We start from the raw sequence: 17,797 nt of genomic DNA, 5'->3' as shown, positions 1-17,797 counted from the left end.
GTCATGTGATGCATGAGCTGTAATTGTATTGTCCTCATATCACACGCTAAACATAATTTTCCTCCATCTATTAACTGTTATACTAAAATTCAACTTTTTTTTTTTTAATAGGTAAAATTCAACCCAAGAGAGAAGAGCGAGGAATGAAGATTAAAGTTTTTTTTTTTTTTTTTTTTTTTTTTGTATTTTTCAACTTTATATCAGTCAAAAAAGTTAATTTTTTTATAAAATATTTTCTTAAATAGTTTATTAACATATGCCCTAAAATCATATGTTAATAAAATCTTATTAACAATAACTCTAAGTTCGCTAAGAATTTTACATAAATTTTCACTTTCCTCTTTTCTTTTGTGTTTGTGGTAGAGCCAAACAAGTGAGTGATAACTCTACATGAATAATTGCGAAAAAAATTGTGAGAAATTAAGTGTATTATATATTTTTCTTCAACAAATTTAATAGTTATAATAAAAATAAGAAGATTTGAAATTTGAACATTTTCGTAAAAAACGGTCTTACCTGCCTGTCAAAGCTGTTAGCGCTTAGCACATTGGAAAGTAATTAGATTACAACCTTACTGTCTTATGAAACTATAAATAGTTCCTATTTCTCTTAACAATCATCCACAACTATAACCGCTTAAGCCCAAAAAATGAAAAAAGAGTTTTGTCCAAAGCTAAGCCACATGGACTTTCTGCAGCTCATATTCCTAATCTCCATTGCCATACCCCTGAGCTTTTCTTTGAACTTCCAAGCTGATAGCCATGAGAATAGCTTGAATTCTCATACAACTTATCAAAACTCTTCCTTGAGAGACCACATACTGGGGTTGGCTAATGATGCCAGCACAATAGATTGGATGAAGAAGGTGAGGAGAGAAATTCATGAGCACCCAGAACTTGCATATGAAGAATTCAAGACAAGTGAGGTCATTAGGCGTGAGCTTGATACGCTTGGTGTTAAGTACCGGTGGCCTGTGGCACATACAGGCGTAGTAGCTACCATTGGGTCTGGTTCTCCACCCTTTGTTGCTCTTAGAGCAGATATGGATGCTTTGCCAATTCAGGTCAGATTTGTTTTTAGTAAACAGTGCTGTTTTGGTTTCTTTTTCTTTCTTTCTATTTGTGTTATTTTTCTTATAATTCTAAAGTTGGACACAAAGACATGATTTACTTTTTGGTTTCTAGTACTTTGTCAGAGTAAATAATAAATATGTACTTCGTTTTCCTTAACCTTTTCTTTTAAGAATACTTGCATTAAGAAGAAAGAGGGCCTTAAACCATCTCTATCGTCCGAGCAGAAAACCCAAGCAGAGAAGTTGGAGATGGTTAAAGGCTCGTCCCAATTACAAAAGGATGCTCATGAAGCAACATATATTAAGGGCCAAGAAATTCAGATTCTTGGGTACAAGCCAAAAAAATTAAAAATAAAAATGTAGTGTGGTGGTTTGACATAGGAAAATAAGACATAATTGTACCCTGTGCTTTGCGGTTTATTGTCAAATATTCAAATAATGTGTTTTCTCAGTCAGCCAAAATTGGTGATTATCCGAAAGTCAAAAAGTTACAGATTTTGTATATATGAAATCGTTTTCATCCACTGTTGCACGTCTGTTCACTCATTGGTACATGACTTATGGCATTTCTTAAAAATTAGAGTACTACAACTCTAGGGTATAACAATTAATTTAATTAATATTTTTAATGAATAATTTAATTATTTTTGGACATAATATAATTTTTTTTAGGTTTTAAAATTAAGTAACAATAATGAAATGCTTGAAACATATTTAAAATTAATTTCAAGGCAATAATAAATAGTGAAAAAGTAAAATAACACCCATAAAATGTTTAAAGAAAACTTTGCCCATTTTAGCCGTGTCCATTCAACATAGCTTATAAGACAGTGGCACTATGGCAGACTTTCACCACTTAATTATGACTTGGCCCAAAAGAAAATTTAGGGACAAAAGAAATCACCTTAAGAATAAAACCATCGGCGTAGTTGTGAACTGTGAAGTAATTTTTAGATGTTTTTGGAGTACGGTAACGTTGTGCTACTTCCTCTAACATTCATTAGTGGGATCCACATGAATGTGAGAAAGAAGGACCACCGTACTTCAAGAACATCTAATAAATTTTCATGAATTGTAATAGCACCTTGTTTTGTTACCCCAAAAAAGAAAAAAAGACAGCATCCTGTTTCATTGGCCGTGGGGCAGTGGATAAAGAAGAGGAATTGGAGGTGGATCCATATCCTTAATTAAGGGTAAACTATGATAGTGATAGGATAGCAGCCTACCAAGAACAGGACATGGCCTATTTGCACATGTTTGAGTAGGCTTTTAAGATAAATTAAGAAAAATATATGTTACACACACACATATATATATATATATAAAAGAGGAAACAACATTGAATATATAACTTTAATGTGTTTTTTTTCTTTTCACAAAAATTAGGTGTGGTTTCTTGGCCTATATATTTTAAGATTAATTAAGAAGAATATATGTTACACACACACACACATATATATATATATATATATATAAAAAAGAGGAAACAACATTGAATATATAACTTTAATGTTTTTTTTTTTTCCACTAAAATTAGGTGTGGTTTCTTGGCCTTTATATACAATGTTATATGCAATTCAAATATAAGCAAAGATTCTGATGATTTGACTCTATTAAGGCTTCGAAAATGTAAAATATTTCAATTTTTTTTTTGGCTTGTGAGGTCTCTTGATGTCATTATATTAGGAACTTAGGATCAAGTCTCACCTTCACCAACAAATGGGAGAGTTTTCCTCTTGCTCTGTAGGTTATAGGTCAATGGATCTCTTATAAACCAAAGAAAGAAAAAAGCCTTTCCCTTCTTTAATTTGAATTCTAAAGGCACAAAGGGATTTTAAGAGTTCTCCTCTTGCTTCAAATATCACTAATTATCCTAAAAGGTTTAACTATTAGAAAACTGTAAATTTAATCATTTAACCATTGTTCTAAGACTACCCTTGTTACAAAACTCTGTTGTCAAGACTCAGGGCTGAGTATCACAGACCAACCTTATCTCTAATGGTATTTCTATCACTCTCCTATGAGGAGGAATTTGTGGGTACTTTATCTGTTGTTCAAATTCTGACAGTATTATTCTGATTTCAAGGGGTGCAGTGCTATGTGTTTTCTAGTAAAATATATGTTCTTGTATAGGAATTGGTGGAATGGGAACACAAGAGCAAAGTAGAGGGAAAAATGCATGCCTGTGGGCACGATGCACATGTAGCTATGCTCCTTGGTGCTGCAAAGATACTGCAAGAACTGAGACACAAGTTACAGGTTTAGTGGACTCTGGACACATCTCTAATTTCTTAATTTTAGTATATTTCTATGTGTTCCTCTCATTCACAAAATCACATTTGAATGTAGGGTACTGTTATTCTTATATTTCAACCTGCTGAAGAGCGTGGGGAAGGTGCAAAAGACATGATCAAAGAAGGGGTGCTTGAAAATGTAGAGGCCATTTTTGGGTTGCACTTGGTGCAAAGGTACCCCGTTGGTGTTGTTGCATCACGTCCGGGAGAATTTCTAGCTGGTTGTGGCAGCTTTAAAGCAAAGATCAGTGGGAAAGGTGGTCACGCGGCAATTCCACAACAGTCAATTGATCCAATTTTGGCTGTATCAACGTCAGTAATCAGCTTGCAAAATATTGTGTCAAGGGAGATAGACCCCTTAGATTCTCAGGTACTAATAGTAATTTTATGGTCTGAACCCCCATGAAATGAATTGGTCGTTTGGTTTACACTTTAGACTACAATGGAATTGAGTTTTGTCATATATTTTATTACAAAATATGTAATATTCTGCAGGTGGTTTCTGTTGCCATAATCCAAGGAGGGACAGCATTTAACATCATCCCAGAGTCTGCTACAATAGCTGGGACTTTTAGGGCTTTCAGCAAGAAAAGCTTCCTTTCTCTCAGGGAAAGAATAGAAGAGGTAATTCACCTACCTACTTTACAATTTGCACTTTTATAGGCCACAGCCTCATGGATATGATTTCTAGTTTTCTCAAAATTGATTGGTGTAATAGTTAATATGCATAGCATTGTAAGGTTTTTGCATGTTATGAAACAATATTTCTGGGAGACAATTTTTCACAATTTCCTACACAACGGCTGAAATGGTATGTGGTGATTGGTGCTAATAAAAATATTGTCGATGATAAACTTGTGTGAAAGTGAAATTGCTTTAATCACAACTTGCTGTGTCAATAGCTGTCAAAAAAATTGAGGAAGATTTGGTATTCCAAAAATTACTCTTGTGAAGATCCAAGAAAAACCAAGTGTGTATATGGTCAGTCACTAGATAGAAGGCTACAAATTAACTCAAATGGGTACTAAAAGTATGAAGATAGGACATTTTTGCCTATGATTATTTTTGAGTTTGATTTCTTTTTGCCAGGTTATAAAAGGGCAGGCGGCAGTACATCGTTGCTCTGCTGAGATTGATTTCTCAGGAAAGGAACATCCCACAATTCCCCCAACTATAAATGATGAGAAAATTTATGAACATGCTCGTCTTGTCTCGAGTGAGATAGTAGGAGAAGAAAACACAAAATTAGCTCCTTCCTTCATGGGGAGTGAGGATTTCGCTTTCTACTTGGATAAGGTACCTGGATCATTCCTATTTTTAGGCATCGAAAACGAAAAGATTGGAGCTGCATATCCTCCACATAGCCCTTACTTTTTCATCGACGAGAATGTGCTTCCCATCGGAGCAGCAATGCATGCAGCATTCGCACATTCATACCTTTTAGATTTAACAAGAAAGCTGCATTCTCCTTTCTAATAATAAGGTCTTATAGACTTCTTTTTTTACACATTCTTCTTCAAATGATTCCTTTTAGATGGTATTTTACAACTAATCACTTTTTTTTAGCTTTCTTCTAGGCTTTGTGAGGGGAATTCGTTTGAAAAATAATATCAATGCAATGATTTTGCGGGGTTTTAACATGTACAGCCATAAAAAATTTATTAAAAAAAAAAAACCCTGCTATTGAAGAATTGTTGGTTCTTATCCATATGTAACATTTTGGACATGAGGGTCCATAGAAAATGTTGAAGGCGCCGAATCCAACTACCTAAACTATACTAACCTTGATGATGAGTGAATAGTGATATACTAGTAGTATTCCATTTTGGCTGTTGGGCATCCCCAGAAATAAAAGTTCCAATTTTTGACTAATGAGAATTGTTAATAAGAAGCATATTTTTATTATAAGATCATCAACAACAAGAAGCATGACATACACAGATCCCACCAAATTTTATACTTCAAAGAAAGAAAGAAGGAACTGAGAAGATTATTACAAGTGAAATGCCGAGTATGCAAACACCAAAAACCAAAGCACAAGTAAAAAACAAGGGATCAAATAAGACAAACTGCAGGACTATATTTAGCTCAGAAATGTAGCAATGAAAGCAAGTAGTCCAATCACCATGGATGAATATGGGAGGTTGCTTGTAGAGCCACTTGGGGAAGGACTAGGAGGAGCTGACATGGACGTTCCAGGAGGCATGACCATTTCATCCATGTTTTCGCGGATGCTCACACTTCCCGGCATGCTTCCCCCAGTTCCCTGTGCAGCAACGACCATAACCAAAACCGCGAAGCAAGCAACAAAAATTGCTACTGTGTAATGAGAAGCCATATTAATTTATAGTGCTTTTGATGATGAACTGGTGTTTTTGGTCTGATAATATGTTGCTTCCAACCTCCATAGAATGTATAGGATATATGAACGGCTACCTAGGCAAGTTGGCCATTTATTTTGTCATGGCCAAGAAATGTACAAGTGGTCAATTGCACTCTGTGATGCAATGGACGTTGGGACCGATAATTCTGTTTTCTTTGTTTATTCTAGCGTTATGCCATGCGGGGTAATCAAAATTTATATGGAAATAATATTTTTATTAATTTACTTAAAATAAATAATAAAAATAAATAAATATTTTACTTTTAAGTTATATAATGAATGCATGTTGTGTGAAACTAAAATATCATAAAATGTAAATATATATAATTGGATGGAAGATGGTAGAGGTACCTAAAATATATATATATATATATATATATATATATATATATATATATATAATATAAAATGATTTTTAATAATACATTGAACTTTAAGGCTCAAGAAGACCAAAGTAAAGGATCCATCTCATCTGTACATAGATATGGATCCTCTCCATTTCTCTTTGAAATGGAGAACATCCAGTTAAGGGCTGAGATTTAATTAAAATCAATCTATGGCCTGAAATATGCCACATCATTTAAAAGACACTAACCTAACATTTCACGGAGAGCCATGGGCAAACAAACGTCAATTTCACCCCATAAATCTAAGTAGTTCAAAATTTGATATCTTGATATAGGTTTTTGTTTTTTCTTTTCTTGTTTTCTTTGTCAAAGAGCATCCTTATGTTTCATTTACAGCACTAAAGATTATCCCTTACTTTGATTGAATTTTTTTCCTTTCCTTGCTATAGATTTGTGGTAACTAGGGCTGTCCAAATCAATCGCCCATCCACCCCACTCGCTTAGACCCAACCCGAAACTACCAGATTCGACTGCTCTAGCGGTCAGACTCAGGTCCTGACTCCAAAAACCCGATGCCAGCAAGTCGAGTTTTGAATCTCTTCCTCTAAAACCCTTGAAACCCGACCCACCCGACCATTTCTTCTAGATTCTAGCCACTTTTTCACTTAAATTTGTAAATTTCTGGCATAGTAAACACCAGATCTAGCAAAACTAGTGATTTCTCATCACGATTTGGCAGAAATCTTGCTGGATTCGACGAAATCTCACCAGATCTTGGATGGATCTAGCAAAACACCTGCCGAAAACCCGAACTGACAAATTTGTTACTGTTAGGGGTTGGTTGCGGGTTGAAAAACCACCCACCCGATCTTATACGGGTCGGTTGAGGGTTGGGCAAAAACCCGACCCTCCCGACCCACGGATAGCCCTAGTGGTAACTGTAGTAGGTGTATATGAGCTTCTCTCATCTCGGTTGCTCTCTCTTTTTACCCTTGGATCTCATTTTATTTTAGTTTGCTCAATTTCATGTGTATATGTGTTTTCTTGTTGAGCGTAAAGCTTGATGATTTTGCTTGAATTTGAAATTTGGGGTTTATGGGTCTCTAGGCTTTGGCATTAACTAAGAGTAAGTTCTGATTTCAATTGATTGAAAAAATCATAAAATTGTTTTTTCATTTAAGTTATACAACAATAATAATAATAATAAAAATAAAAATAATAATAAAAAAATAAAAATAAAATAATAATAATAATAATAATATGTTGAATAAACTATATATAAAATTTTGTTAAACTTTGAAGTTTCAAAATATAAAATCTATGCAAACTATCTTAGAGAAAACATGACTGATTTGAATGCTTAGTGTAAGTTTGGTAGCCATCAGGATGATAATTGCAATTTGAGATGAGCTTTCATGGTTATCGCTTTTTAATTCATTGATTGATTGTTAAAGAGTTTTGGTCGTTTGTGGGGTTCAATGGATAATAAACTCATTTGGAAAGGTCTCTTTGGAAGGCATAGAAGTAGTGTTACTAGGATAACCAATTCCTATTTGTTTACATGGAGTTCGTTAATAATATGAATTTTTATTTTTAGCTTGTAATTATTTAAAGGAAGTCTATGTATGCTGCTTGTATATAGATTTCCTCTTTTTTTAAAAAAATAAAAATAAAAATAAAGTATGTATCACTTGTCAAATAAAAAAGGCTTAAATGAGGTGATCTTAAAATCTCTTCTAGCAGTTTGGATTTGTGCTTACAAGAATTGAATTTCCATTTGAATTTCCTTTTCCTGCACCCAGCCACTTTGATGATGAGTTGCCAATCCCTGTTGGAGATAGGGTTTTGAGTCAGCTAGCTGTGATATTGAGATTGTCCATTTTTAAAGGCCTCCTTATACTTTGATGATGAACTGGTGTTTTTGGTTTGATTATATGTTGCTTCCAACTTCCATAGAATGTATAGGGCCAAAATGGCCAAATACCACAATTTTTAGAAATTTGTAGCAAAAAAACACTATTTCGGAACTAAATAGGGAAATACCCCTTTTCTGGAACTTGAGTTTATGAAACTCAAGTTCCTCATCAGTTCCGCCATTGTGGCACTGCTGAGCTAGAATTTATGCGATTAAAAAAATAATGTGGTACTCGAACTTGGTAAACTCGAGTTCCATGCAACACAGTACTCGAGTATACTAGGCTCGAATACCTATTATAAAAATATTTATGTTTATGTTTATTTCTATGGTACTCGAGTTCACCAAGCTCGAGTATCTTGTAAGGAACTCGAGTTTATTAAACTCGAGTTCCTTATAACTTTTTTTTGTTTTGGGTAATCGGCAAATAAACATAAACATAAACATAACAATAAGTAGATTTTTTATGTTTTTATTTATTTAAATAGAAGCATTGTAAAATATAGAGATTTTAATTTCAAATTATGAATTAATTTCCCTATTTAATTAAAATTGTTTGTTGTTTTCTCATAAAAATTGTTCACTGTTTTTTGCATAAACTATTTCTAGCATTCTGCATAAAATTATTTTATGTTCAATATTATTTAAAAAATTGTTCACTCTCTTTTCTGCATAAATTATTCTCTGTTTACTGCATAAATTTTTCACTATCACATAGATAGAATCATGGTACCTTGATCATCATGGCTACTCTTATACCACTACTCAGCAAGAGCATAAAGATGTACAGAAAAAAAGTTTGTTTTATTATATATGCTTTAAATTTTAAAGATGATTCTCTTAAAAAATTATTCTCATAATTATTAAATTATTATATCTGCGTAAATTATTCTCTGTTCACTAATTAAAAAATTGTTCACTGTTTTCTCATAAAACACCTAGTGAAATCGAGTTTACTAAATTTAAATGCCAATCTAAATGTTTTTTCATGTTTGAATTTCACAATAATTGAATCTATTTTTCTGTATTGATAAAATTTATTTCTACATTAATAAAATTTGCTCTCTGCACATTATATTTACTGTATATTCGAATCTGCTTACTACATTCATAAAATTTGTTTTCTACATTAATTAAAACTATTCATTGTTTTCTCATAAAAATTGTTCACTGCTTTCTACATAAACTGTTTCTAGCATTCTGCATAAAATTATTTATGTTCAGCATTATTTAAAAAAATTGTTCTCTCTCTTTTCTGCATAAATTATTCTCTGTTCACTGCATAAAATTTTCACCATCACATAGATAGAATCATGGTAGAATTTGTAAAGTTTTTGAATTCTAGTTACCTTGATCATCATGGCTACTTTTATACCACTACTTAGCAAGAGCATAAAGGTGTACAGAAAAAGTTTGTTTTATTATATATGCTTTAAATTTTAAAGATGATTTTCTTATAAAACATTTTAAAAGGACTTTACAAAAGGACATTGACAGAAAGGCTTTGGAATTACATCTTGTTAACACCAGTGCATTTATTGAAGCATCTGGTTGTCAACTCCCTGGCAAGGAGGTTGGAGATTCAAGCTCTACAAAGACAGAATTATAGTCTCCTAAAAGCTATCTTATGGGAGCAAGCTTTTCAAAGCTCCACCCTAAGATTTAGCAAAAAACAAGACTTGCCATTAGAACCTTACCCCCTGAAATCTCACAAAATATACTAACACATAAATCCATAACAAGTTCTTATGATAGATGGATGTACCTTTTCAAAGTATTAGTCTTTACAGCATTTATCAAAACAAAAACATGACAGACGACATATGGCTATCTTATAAAGCTATATGGTATGAAAGTTTTGGAGAAGTAGACAGAGTTTATGAAGGAATAGGAGACAAATACAGTCCTTTCTGGGATTACTTATTAATACAGAGACAGAAGATCCAGTAATTCGTGATACTTTATGGTTATCAGAAATGCTAGAAGCGGGGTTTATTAACAAATTAATCATAACTTCTAGAATTCAGATTAGTTTATTTCCCAAAGTCATCTAAGAAGTAGCCGCATAGATTTGAGAACTTAATTATATGAAGATCACTATCTGGAGTACTCTTCCAGCTTGGGATAGTAGTTATTATATGGAAGCTCGGCCAACACACATTTTGGTTCTTATTCATAATTGGGGTTGTATCCTTGAATACAACTAGTATATAGGAGATACTTATTTACCACTTAATGATCCGGATGCTCTGGCTCAAGAATGGTCTAATTTCATGAGTAATAAGATTTATGAGATACAGAAAGAATTAGATAGAGGCTTCTACTTATATAGTTACATAAATAGGATAGCTGTATATGGTCCAATACCTTCAGCAAGGAGGCTATTTGGGAAAAGAAAGATTGTTAAGGATCCTAGAATGATATAGATTGAAAGACAGACAAATAGATCACTATTCACTGGCGACAAATCACTATTTCTCTAGCTACAGATCACTATTTACCAGCACGCGTGAATAGCTTACAGACAAATCAACATAGTCCAGACAGATACAGACAGATGTTCAAAAGTTACTACTGTTTACTAGCATGCGTAAAAAGAGATCTGATAGATTCCTGAGATCTGAAAGATTCCGAGACAGACGTAGAAAGACTATTATTCATTAGTACTAATTTCCATACCACCGACAGATTAACTTGAGTTAAATTTACCTATTCAGGTTACTTTACCATAGTTCATTTCACCTATAAAAGAGACGGACTATGAAGATAGAAGACAAGTTTTTAAGATTCTAAGCTTTTAAGTTCTAAGTTTTAGAAAGCCTTTTGTAATAGCCTTCCCTCTCCTTCAGAAAGACTTTTGTACTTTCTTCCCCTCTTGTAATCCTATAACCTTTCTCTTCAGATAGTTTTATTTTTAAGCTTGTATTAAAGACAACAGTTTGTTTTCAAGTTTATCAAAGACTGAAGTTTTTATTCAAGTAAGATTTTACTAGTTTCTATTTTCATATTCCATACTCCATTTTAACCTTATTTTGAATAGACTGAAGTTTTCTATTTACTCTCTTTATTATCTATTTTATCATTGTTTATGCTTCCATATTACTGTTGTGCTCTCTCCTGGGTAGTCATTGGTATTAGAGCATCCAGATCATGAAACACCTAATGAACGGTGAATAATTTATGTAGAAAAAATAGTGAACAATGTTTCAAATAGTGCTAAACATAAAATAATTTTATGCAGAATGCTAAAAATAGTTTATGCAAAAAATAGTGAACAATTTTATGAGAAAATAATGAACAGTTTTAATTAATATAGAAAACAGATTTTATAAATACAATAAGTAGATTTGAATATATAGTAAACATGATGTAGCACCAACTATGACATGAGTAGTTTTTTGAAGACACGTTACTAGCCTGCTGCTATAGCACCAACTGTAGTCATACGAACCACATGCACCAATAGACGCCACTGTTTCACACGTGCTGCTTAACAGGTTAGCACGATTTCACACACTGTCTAGTTAAATCATCCACATTCACATGAATACTTAAATATATGAATAATCGTACCCTAGTGCCAGGGACATATCACTATGTCAATTAAATATGATGCTCAGTTCAAGAACACCGTAACCACCGCCCACATCTTTAAATCTCACTGTGACATTAGGAACATTTAAAATCCTGTTCATGTAGTTTTTTCCAGCTTGTATTGACATGACAAGCCCTAATAACTGAAATTATAATGCTTGGAACATGAAAATGAGGTTATAAATGCACAACATAATGATCTTATTTGTATCCCACTAACTTCGTAGATTGACTAAGTTATGAGTTGCAACGCCTCAACATCAAATCGTACAATGCAAAACAAGTTTAAATTTACTTTAACAAATGGATTATCACAAGTTCCAGCAAATCAACAACTACAGACATACACAGACCACTATGGAGGGAAATGGGTTAGAAAGAAGAGAGATTTCCTTAATATGCCAATATACACGTATGAGAGTCTTGGAAGCGTTAGGCACATCATGGTCGGCAAACCTACAAAACTAAGTATAGATACCACCGCAATAGAGTTCACCATAGCAAAACCACCATGGTCACCCCTATATGAGAAAATGTGTGAGTTGGAGGTGTATTGTCGATGGCTTGGGTTACGAGTTCCTAAGGCACGCTCAGCTGAGTTACCTAAAAATGAACCTGCCAACATACTTGCTCGTCTTGAACAAGAGAATAATCAAATGCAAAGGTGATTAGACCATTTTCATGCAATCCAAAAAGCTAGGAAGCATTTAAAGGGGAAGGTGCAAGAGCGAGCCATCAAGTCTATTAATGAAATTACTGCGTTAGATGATGAAAGAGATATTTCAGACTTCTCAGATTCAAGTAATGATGATTTCCAAAAATTTCTACCTATGAACATTAGACGTTGTTGTTAATGTCTACCATTGCTACACTGATGTTCGTAGTGCTACATGTGCTGCTCAACGATTCTTTGATTTTCCATTGAGTTTACATGATTTTGTTCATTCAACGATTTCGGATGATCAATACATTAGTACATAGTTTCCATTTAATTTTCAAGATTTTATACATTCAATGAATAAATTTTGTTTTTTACAAATTCAAACGATCTGGACATCTAATGTACACAATTTTCTCTTGAATTTTCACGATTTTGTACTTTCAACGAAATTTGATAGGCCAAAAACATATTGACCTCTAGTGCAGCAGAAATTAAATTGGCATAGTGATTTGTTTTTGAATGGGAAAAACTAACACAGCAAAAACCCCACCGGGTGATTTTAAGGTTACCACTCCCGAGAAAACAGTGAACAATTTTTATGAGAAAAAAATGACACGGTGATTTGCACTAGTTTATCTTTCTCTTGAAAAAGCTGTTGTGTTTGTATGTCATTGGGTTTGGAGCTTTGTGATCTTCATTGTGTTGATGAACTAAAGAATTTTGCAGCCAACATTTTTCTTAAGTTGGTGAGTAAGGCGTGTACTAGGATACGCACATCGATTGGTTAGTCACGTACTGTGAGTCGTGTATTGAAAATGAGAAATTGTCACTACAGAACGAGTCCAATTGTGTATTGGGGTAAGGGTTCAACTGTAGGTTGGTATAAGATACTGGGATTCCTTTACTTCTAACCGCTTGTTGTGATAATAGTAGATTCTCGAGAGTCGTGACCTTAAATTCACTCAGTAGGGCTTTGCCTCGGTGGTTTTCCTCGGTGGTTCTACATTAATAAAATTTGCTCTTTGCACATCATGTTTAATGTATATTCGAATCTACTTACTGCATTCATAAAATCTTTTTTTTGCATTAATTAAAACTATTCATTATTTTCTCATAAAAATTGTTCACTATTTTCTGTATAAACTATTTCTACGATTTTGCGTAAAATTATTTTCTGTTCAGCATTATTTAAAAAATTGTTCATTCTCTTTTCTGCATAAATTATTTTTTGTTCACTATTTAAAAAATTGTTCACTGTTTTCTCATAAAACACTTAGTGAAATTGTGAGTGTGCAAAATTCAAATTTATTGAGTGTGTAGAATCGTGAAAATTGAAGAACATACCAAATTGAGTAAACTCAATGGAAAATTAATTACATTAGATGTATAGATTGTCTAAATTTGTTTCCAAATTTGAAGTTGTCAAATGTACAAAATCGTGAAAATTTAATTTAAAACTGTGTACTAATGTACTAATCATCTTGATTTGATGAAAATTTCAAAATTGTTGAACGTACAAAATCGTGAAATCTTAATGGAAAATCGAAATTGTTGAACATACGAAATTGTGAAAATTCAATGGAAAGTTGTGTACATTAGATGTACAAATATTCCGGACTTGTTGAGAAATTTGATTTCGTTGAAAGTACAAAATCGTGAAAATTCAAGAGAAAATTGTGTACATTAGATGTACAGATCGTTCGAATCTGTAAAAAGCAAAATTTTTAGGAGGTGTTTTATGAGAAAACAGTGAACAATTTTTTAAATAGTGAATAGAAAATAATTTATGCAGAAAAGAGAGTGAACAATTTTTTAAATAATGTTGAACATAAAATAATTTTATGCAGAATGTTAGAAATAGTTTATGAAGAAAATAGTGAACAATTTTTATGAGAAAACAATGAACAGTTTTAATTAATGCAAAAAATAAATTTTATGAATGTAGTAAGCAGATTCGAATATACAGTAAACATGATGTGCAGAGAGCAAATTTTATTAATGTAGAAATATATTTTATCAATGCAGAAAAATAGATTCGATTATTGTGAAATTCAAACATGAGAAAGCATTCAGATTAGCGTATAAATTTAGAAAACACGATTTCACTAGGTGTTTTATGAGAAAACAGTGAACAATTTTTTAAATAGTGAATAGAGAATAATTTACGCAGAAAAGAGAGTGAACAATTTTTTAAATAATGCTGAACATAAAATAATTTTATGCAGAATGCTAGAAATAGTTTATGCAAAAAACAGTGAACAATTTTTATGAGAAAACAATGAACAATTTTAATTAATGTAGAAATTAATTCATATTTTGAAATTAAAATCTCTATATTTTACAATGCTTATATTTAAATAAATAAAAACATAAAAAGCTATTTATTGTTATGTTTTTGTTTATGTTTATGTTTATTTGCGATTACTCAAAAAAAAAATGTTTTAAGGAACTCGAGTACCATAGAAATAAACATAAACATAAATTTTTTTATAATAGGTACTTGAACCTAGTATACTCGAGTACTGTGTTGCATGGAACTCGAGTTTACCAAACTTGAGTACCACATTAGTTTTTTTAATCACATAAATTCTAGCTCAGTAGTGCCACGGTGGTGGAACTGATGAGGAACTTGAGTTTCATAAACTCGAGTACCATTTGGAACTCGAGTTTTTGAAACTCGAGTTCTAGAAAAGTGGTATTTCCCTATTTAGTTCCGAAATAGTGTTTTTTTGCTACAAATTTCTGAAAATTGTGGTATTTGGCCATTTTGGCCGAATGTAGAGCCTATATATGAACTGCTACCTAGGCCAGTTGGCCATTTAGTTTGTCATGGCCAAGAAATGTACAAGTGGTCAATTTCACTTTGTGACGCAATTGACGTTGAGACCGATTCTATTCTTTGTTTATATATTTTTAGTAGAAAAAGGAGGACGTACTTAGAATTTGTAGAAACCTATGTATATATGTTGCTAGCCCGTTGAGAAGACCAAAGTAAAGGATCCATCTCATCTGTACATACCATGTTTTACTAAGTTTTGTGGATTTTGCTTTGTAGTGGGTTCGGACCTATAGTTCTCACTTAGAAGAATGAAACTAATTACTTGGATAAATGCAATTGGAAAGTATGAGGAGAATTCTTCCTAAATTAATCCATTACAATTATTAGTGTGTAGCCTCGTGCATATGCACGGTGCAATTAAAATCAATCACAATTATATGGTTCAAATTATATATATTTTTAGAAAATTATTAGCTTACACATTTTTAAAAAAAAACATACATTTCTAAAATATGTAATGATTCCTCATTAATATATATATATATATATATATATATATATATATATATATAAAATTCTTAACCGAAATAGATTCTTACCAAAAAATAAGAAAAAGGCTTGGCAGCAAAAAAGCTTTTCCAAGGAGCAACTTCCTTATAAGGAGGTTCCCCATTGATATAAAATCACTCTCAAACAGGGGTGGCACTGGCGGTGGGTACAAAAAGACTAGCCCAATCTTCTAATTCAACAAGAAGTGCCACCAGTGTGAGAGAATTCGATTCCGAGTGATAAGATGTAGGATAAAAGGTATAGGATGGAATCGAATCGAACCTACCAGGAAGTTGCTCCTTAGAATGCCAAACTGAATTAGAAGCAAGCAAGGCTTTCTTTTCTTGTAGTTGGGGAAAGAGTCCCGGGGTTGATGTTGAACCAATTCTTCCATTCTAGAGCCTAGAGGAAGAAGAAATAACATTCCATGCTGTGAGGCATCGCCTGTTGTACAGTTGCTTTAGCCTAGGAGCCAACCTAGCTAAGGCAATATCCCAAAGTAGGGGTAGCTAATTGTATAGATAGATGCTCTTTCCTCTTGTGGGAATGCTACTCCTTGAGTTGAGATACTACTACTTAGATTAGATGGTTAACTTAGTAGATGCTTTCTTGTAGCTCTATCATTTAAAAAGCAATTCTCTTGCGTTCTTGAGTTAGTTTTTTGTAGGGATGGCAATTGTTGCCCGACTTACAGGTTCCCAACCTAGCCCGACCCAACCTGATAAAGAATAAGGTTAGGTTTGGGTTAAAAAACTTGAAGCGGGTCTGAGTTTTTTGTAAAACTTGGCCCGAACCCAGACTTGACCCAACCCGGTTACAAGTTATACAATTACAAAAATGTCACACACACACACACACACACACACACACACATATACTTATAAACCCTAAAACTAATCCTCTCTCTTTTCACAACACTCACTCACCAACCGCCCTACTCTCCTCTCCCACTCTCACTCACTCTCAATCTTACCGCTGGCCCAAGCTGTCACCGCCCTCCCTCAAGCGATCAAGCACCATGCAATCGGCAACTCACCGAAGCCACCACAGCCAAAACCAAGCCCAGAAAACAAGATCCAAGAAAATCCTCACCGACAAGCCCAACCACAATCAAGCGATCAAGCACCTCGCCTATTACAGATCCACCGTGAACCACCCCTCACTCGTTACAGATCCACAATCGGTGTGGTTTGGATTTTTTTCTTTTCATGTTTTTGTGAGCAAAATTTGGGTTTGGTTTTTTTTTTGTGAGCCAAATTTGTTGGGTTTTTTTGGTGTTTTACTGCTGGTATTTTCAAATTTGCTAATTTTATTTCTGGGTTTGCAAAATCTCTAGGATTTGTTGGATTTTTTTTGTACAAATTGGTTTGTTAGATCTTGGCATCCGTTTGGATGGTAAGAAAATGCTATGATTGCCAAGAGAATTACATGTATATTTTGTGATTTGTGATTTTGGGTTTGTACTGATTTTTGGGTTTGTGATTTTGGGCCGAGGCCTGATGGGCTGGGTTTGGGTGCAACAAAAAAAAAAACCCGTTCATTAAATGGGTCAGGTTCAGGTAATGGGTACAGGCCCGCGGGTCTCGTTTGGGCATCTAGAAACCCAACCTGAACCCAACCCATTGTCATTCCTAGTTTTTTATCTTGTAGCTACTACCGAGATCCTATGCAACTGTATGTATAGGCCTCCTATCCCATTCCCAATCCAAGAGAGCATTCTAGTGGGCATGTATGTTGGTGATGAATGGTCGACTGCTTGGTTCCCGAATGGGTCGGCTTCCAGCGAGTGAAGTGCTATATATATATATATATATGATTTAAAATTTAATTGGTTTTATACTTTTTGGTTTTTGCACCTAATAATTCACTTGCCGCAAAAATTAAAAACTTTGATAGACACGTTGTGGAAAATTGGACTTCAATTGAAATCCAATTTAGAATCTAATTAGATTTGGACTTTTCAATTTTTACACTCAATAATTCACTTGGCAAAGAATTAAAAACTAAATTGGACATGTGGTGCAAAATTAAGAATCCAATTGAAATCTAATTGGATTTTCTCTTAGCTTTGGCTACTAATGTGTGTGTGTATACATACATACATACATACATACATACATATATATATATATATATATATATATATATATATATATATTTGGACTAATAAATGGTTGTACACAGTGTTTAAAAGTCCCACTTT

General features: G+C 33.3%; 1 protein-coding gene across 1 annotated transcript; it reads left to right on the top strand.

Moving 5' to 3' along the window:
- Positions 1–618: 618 nt before the first annotated feature.
- On the top strand, positions 619–4,935 carry LOC142626802 (IAA-amino acid hydrolase ILR1-like 1). The gene is made up of 5 exons (XM_075800516.1): positions 619–1,063; positions 3,206–3,331; positions 3,422–3,736; positions 3,862–3,990; positions 4,456–4,935. The coding sequence occupies exons 1-5, from the start codon at positions 650–652 to the stop codon at positions 4,840–4,842; spliced, it is 1,371 nt and encodes a 456-aa protein (XP_075656631.1). The 5' UTR covers positions 619–649; the 3' UTR covers positions 4,843–4,935.
- Positions 4,936–17,797: the final 12,862 nt, after the last annotated feature.

This window comes from Castanea sativa, chromosome 3 (genome assembly GCF_040712315.1).
Source record: "Castanea sativa cultivar Marrone di Chiusa Pesio chromosome 3, ASM4071231v1".
NCBI classification, from domain to species: domain Eukaryota; kingdom Viridiplantae; phylum Streptophyta; class Magnoliopsida; order Fagales; family Fagaceae; genus Castanea; species Castanea sativa.
This window is presented reverse-complemented; position numbering and strand designations above follow the sequence as displayed.

Excerpts from the sequence above, each read along its gene's own strand:
- LOC142626802 (XM_075800516.1), top strand. The coding sequence starts at position 650 with ATGAAAAAAGAGTTTTGTCCAAAGCTAAGCCACATGGACTTTCTGCAG. Across the intron at positions 1,064-3,205 it reads TGGATGCTTTGCCAATTCAG|GAATTGGTGGAATGGGAACA; the intron begins GTCAGATTTGTT and ends GTTCTTGTATAG. Across the intron at positions 3,991-4,455 it reads TCAGGGAAAGAATAGAAGAG|GTTATAAAAGGGCAGGCGGC; the intron begins GTAATTCACCTA and ends TCTTTTTGCCAG.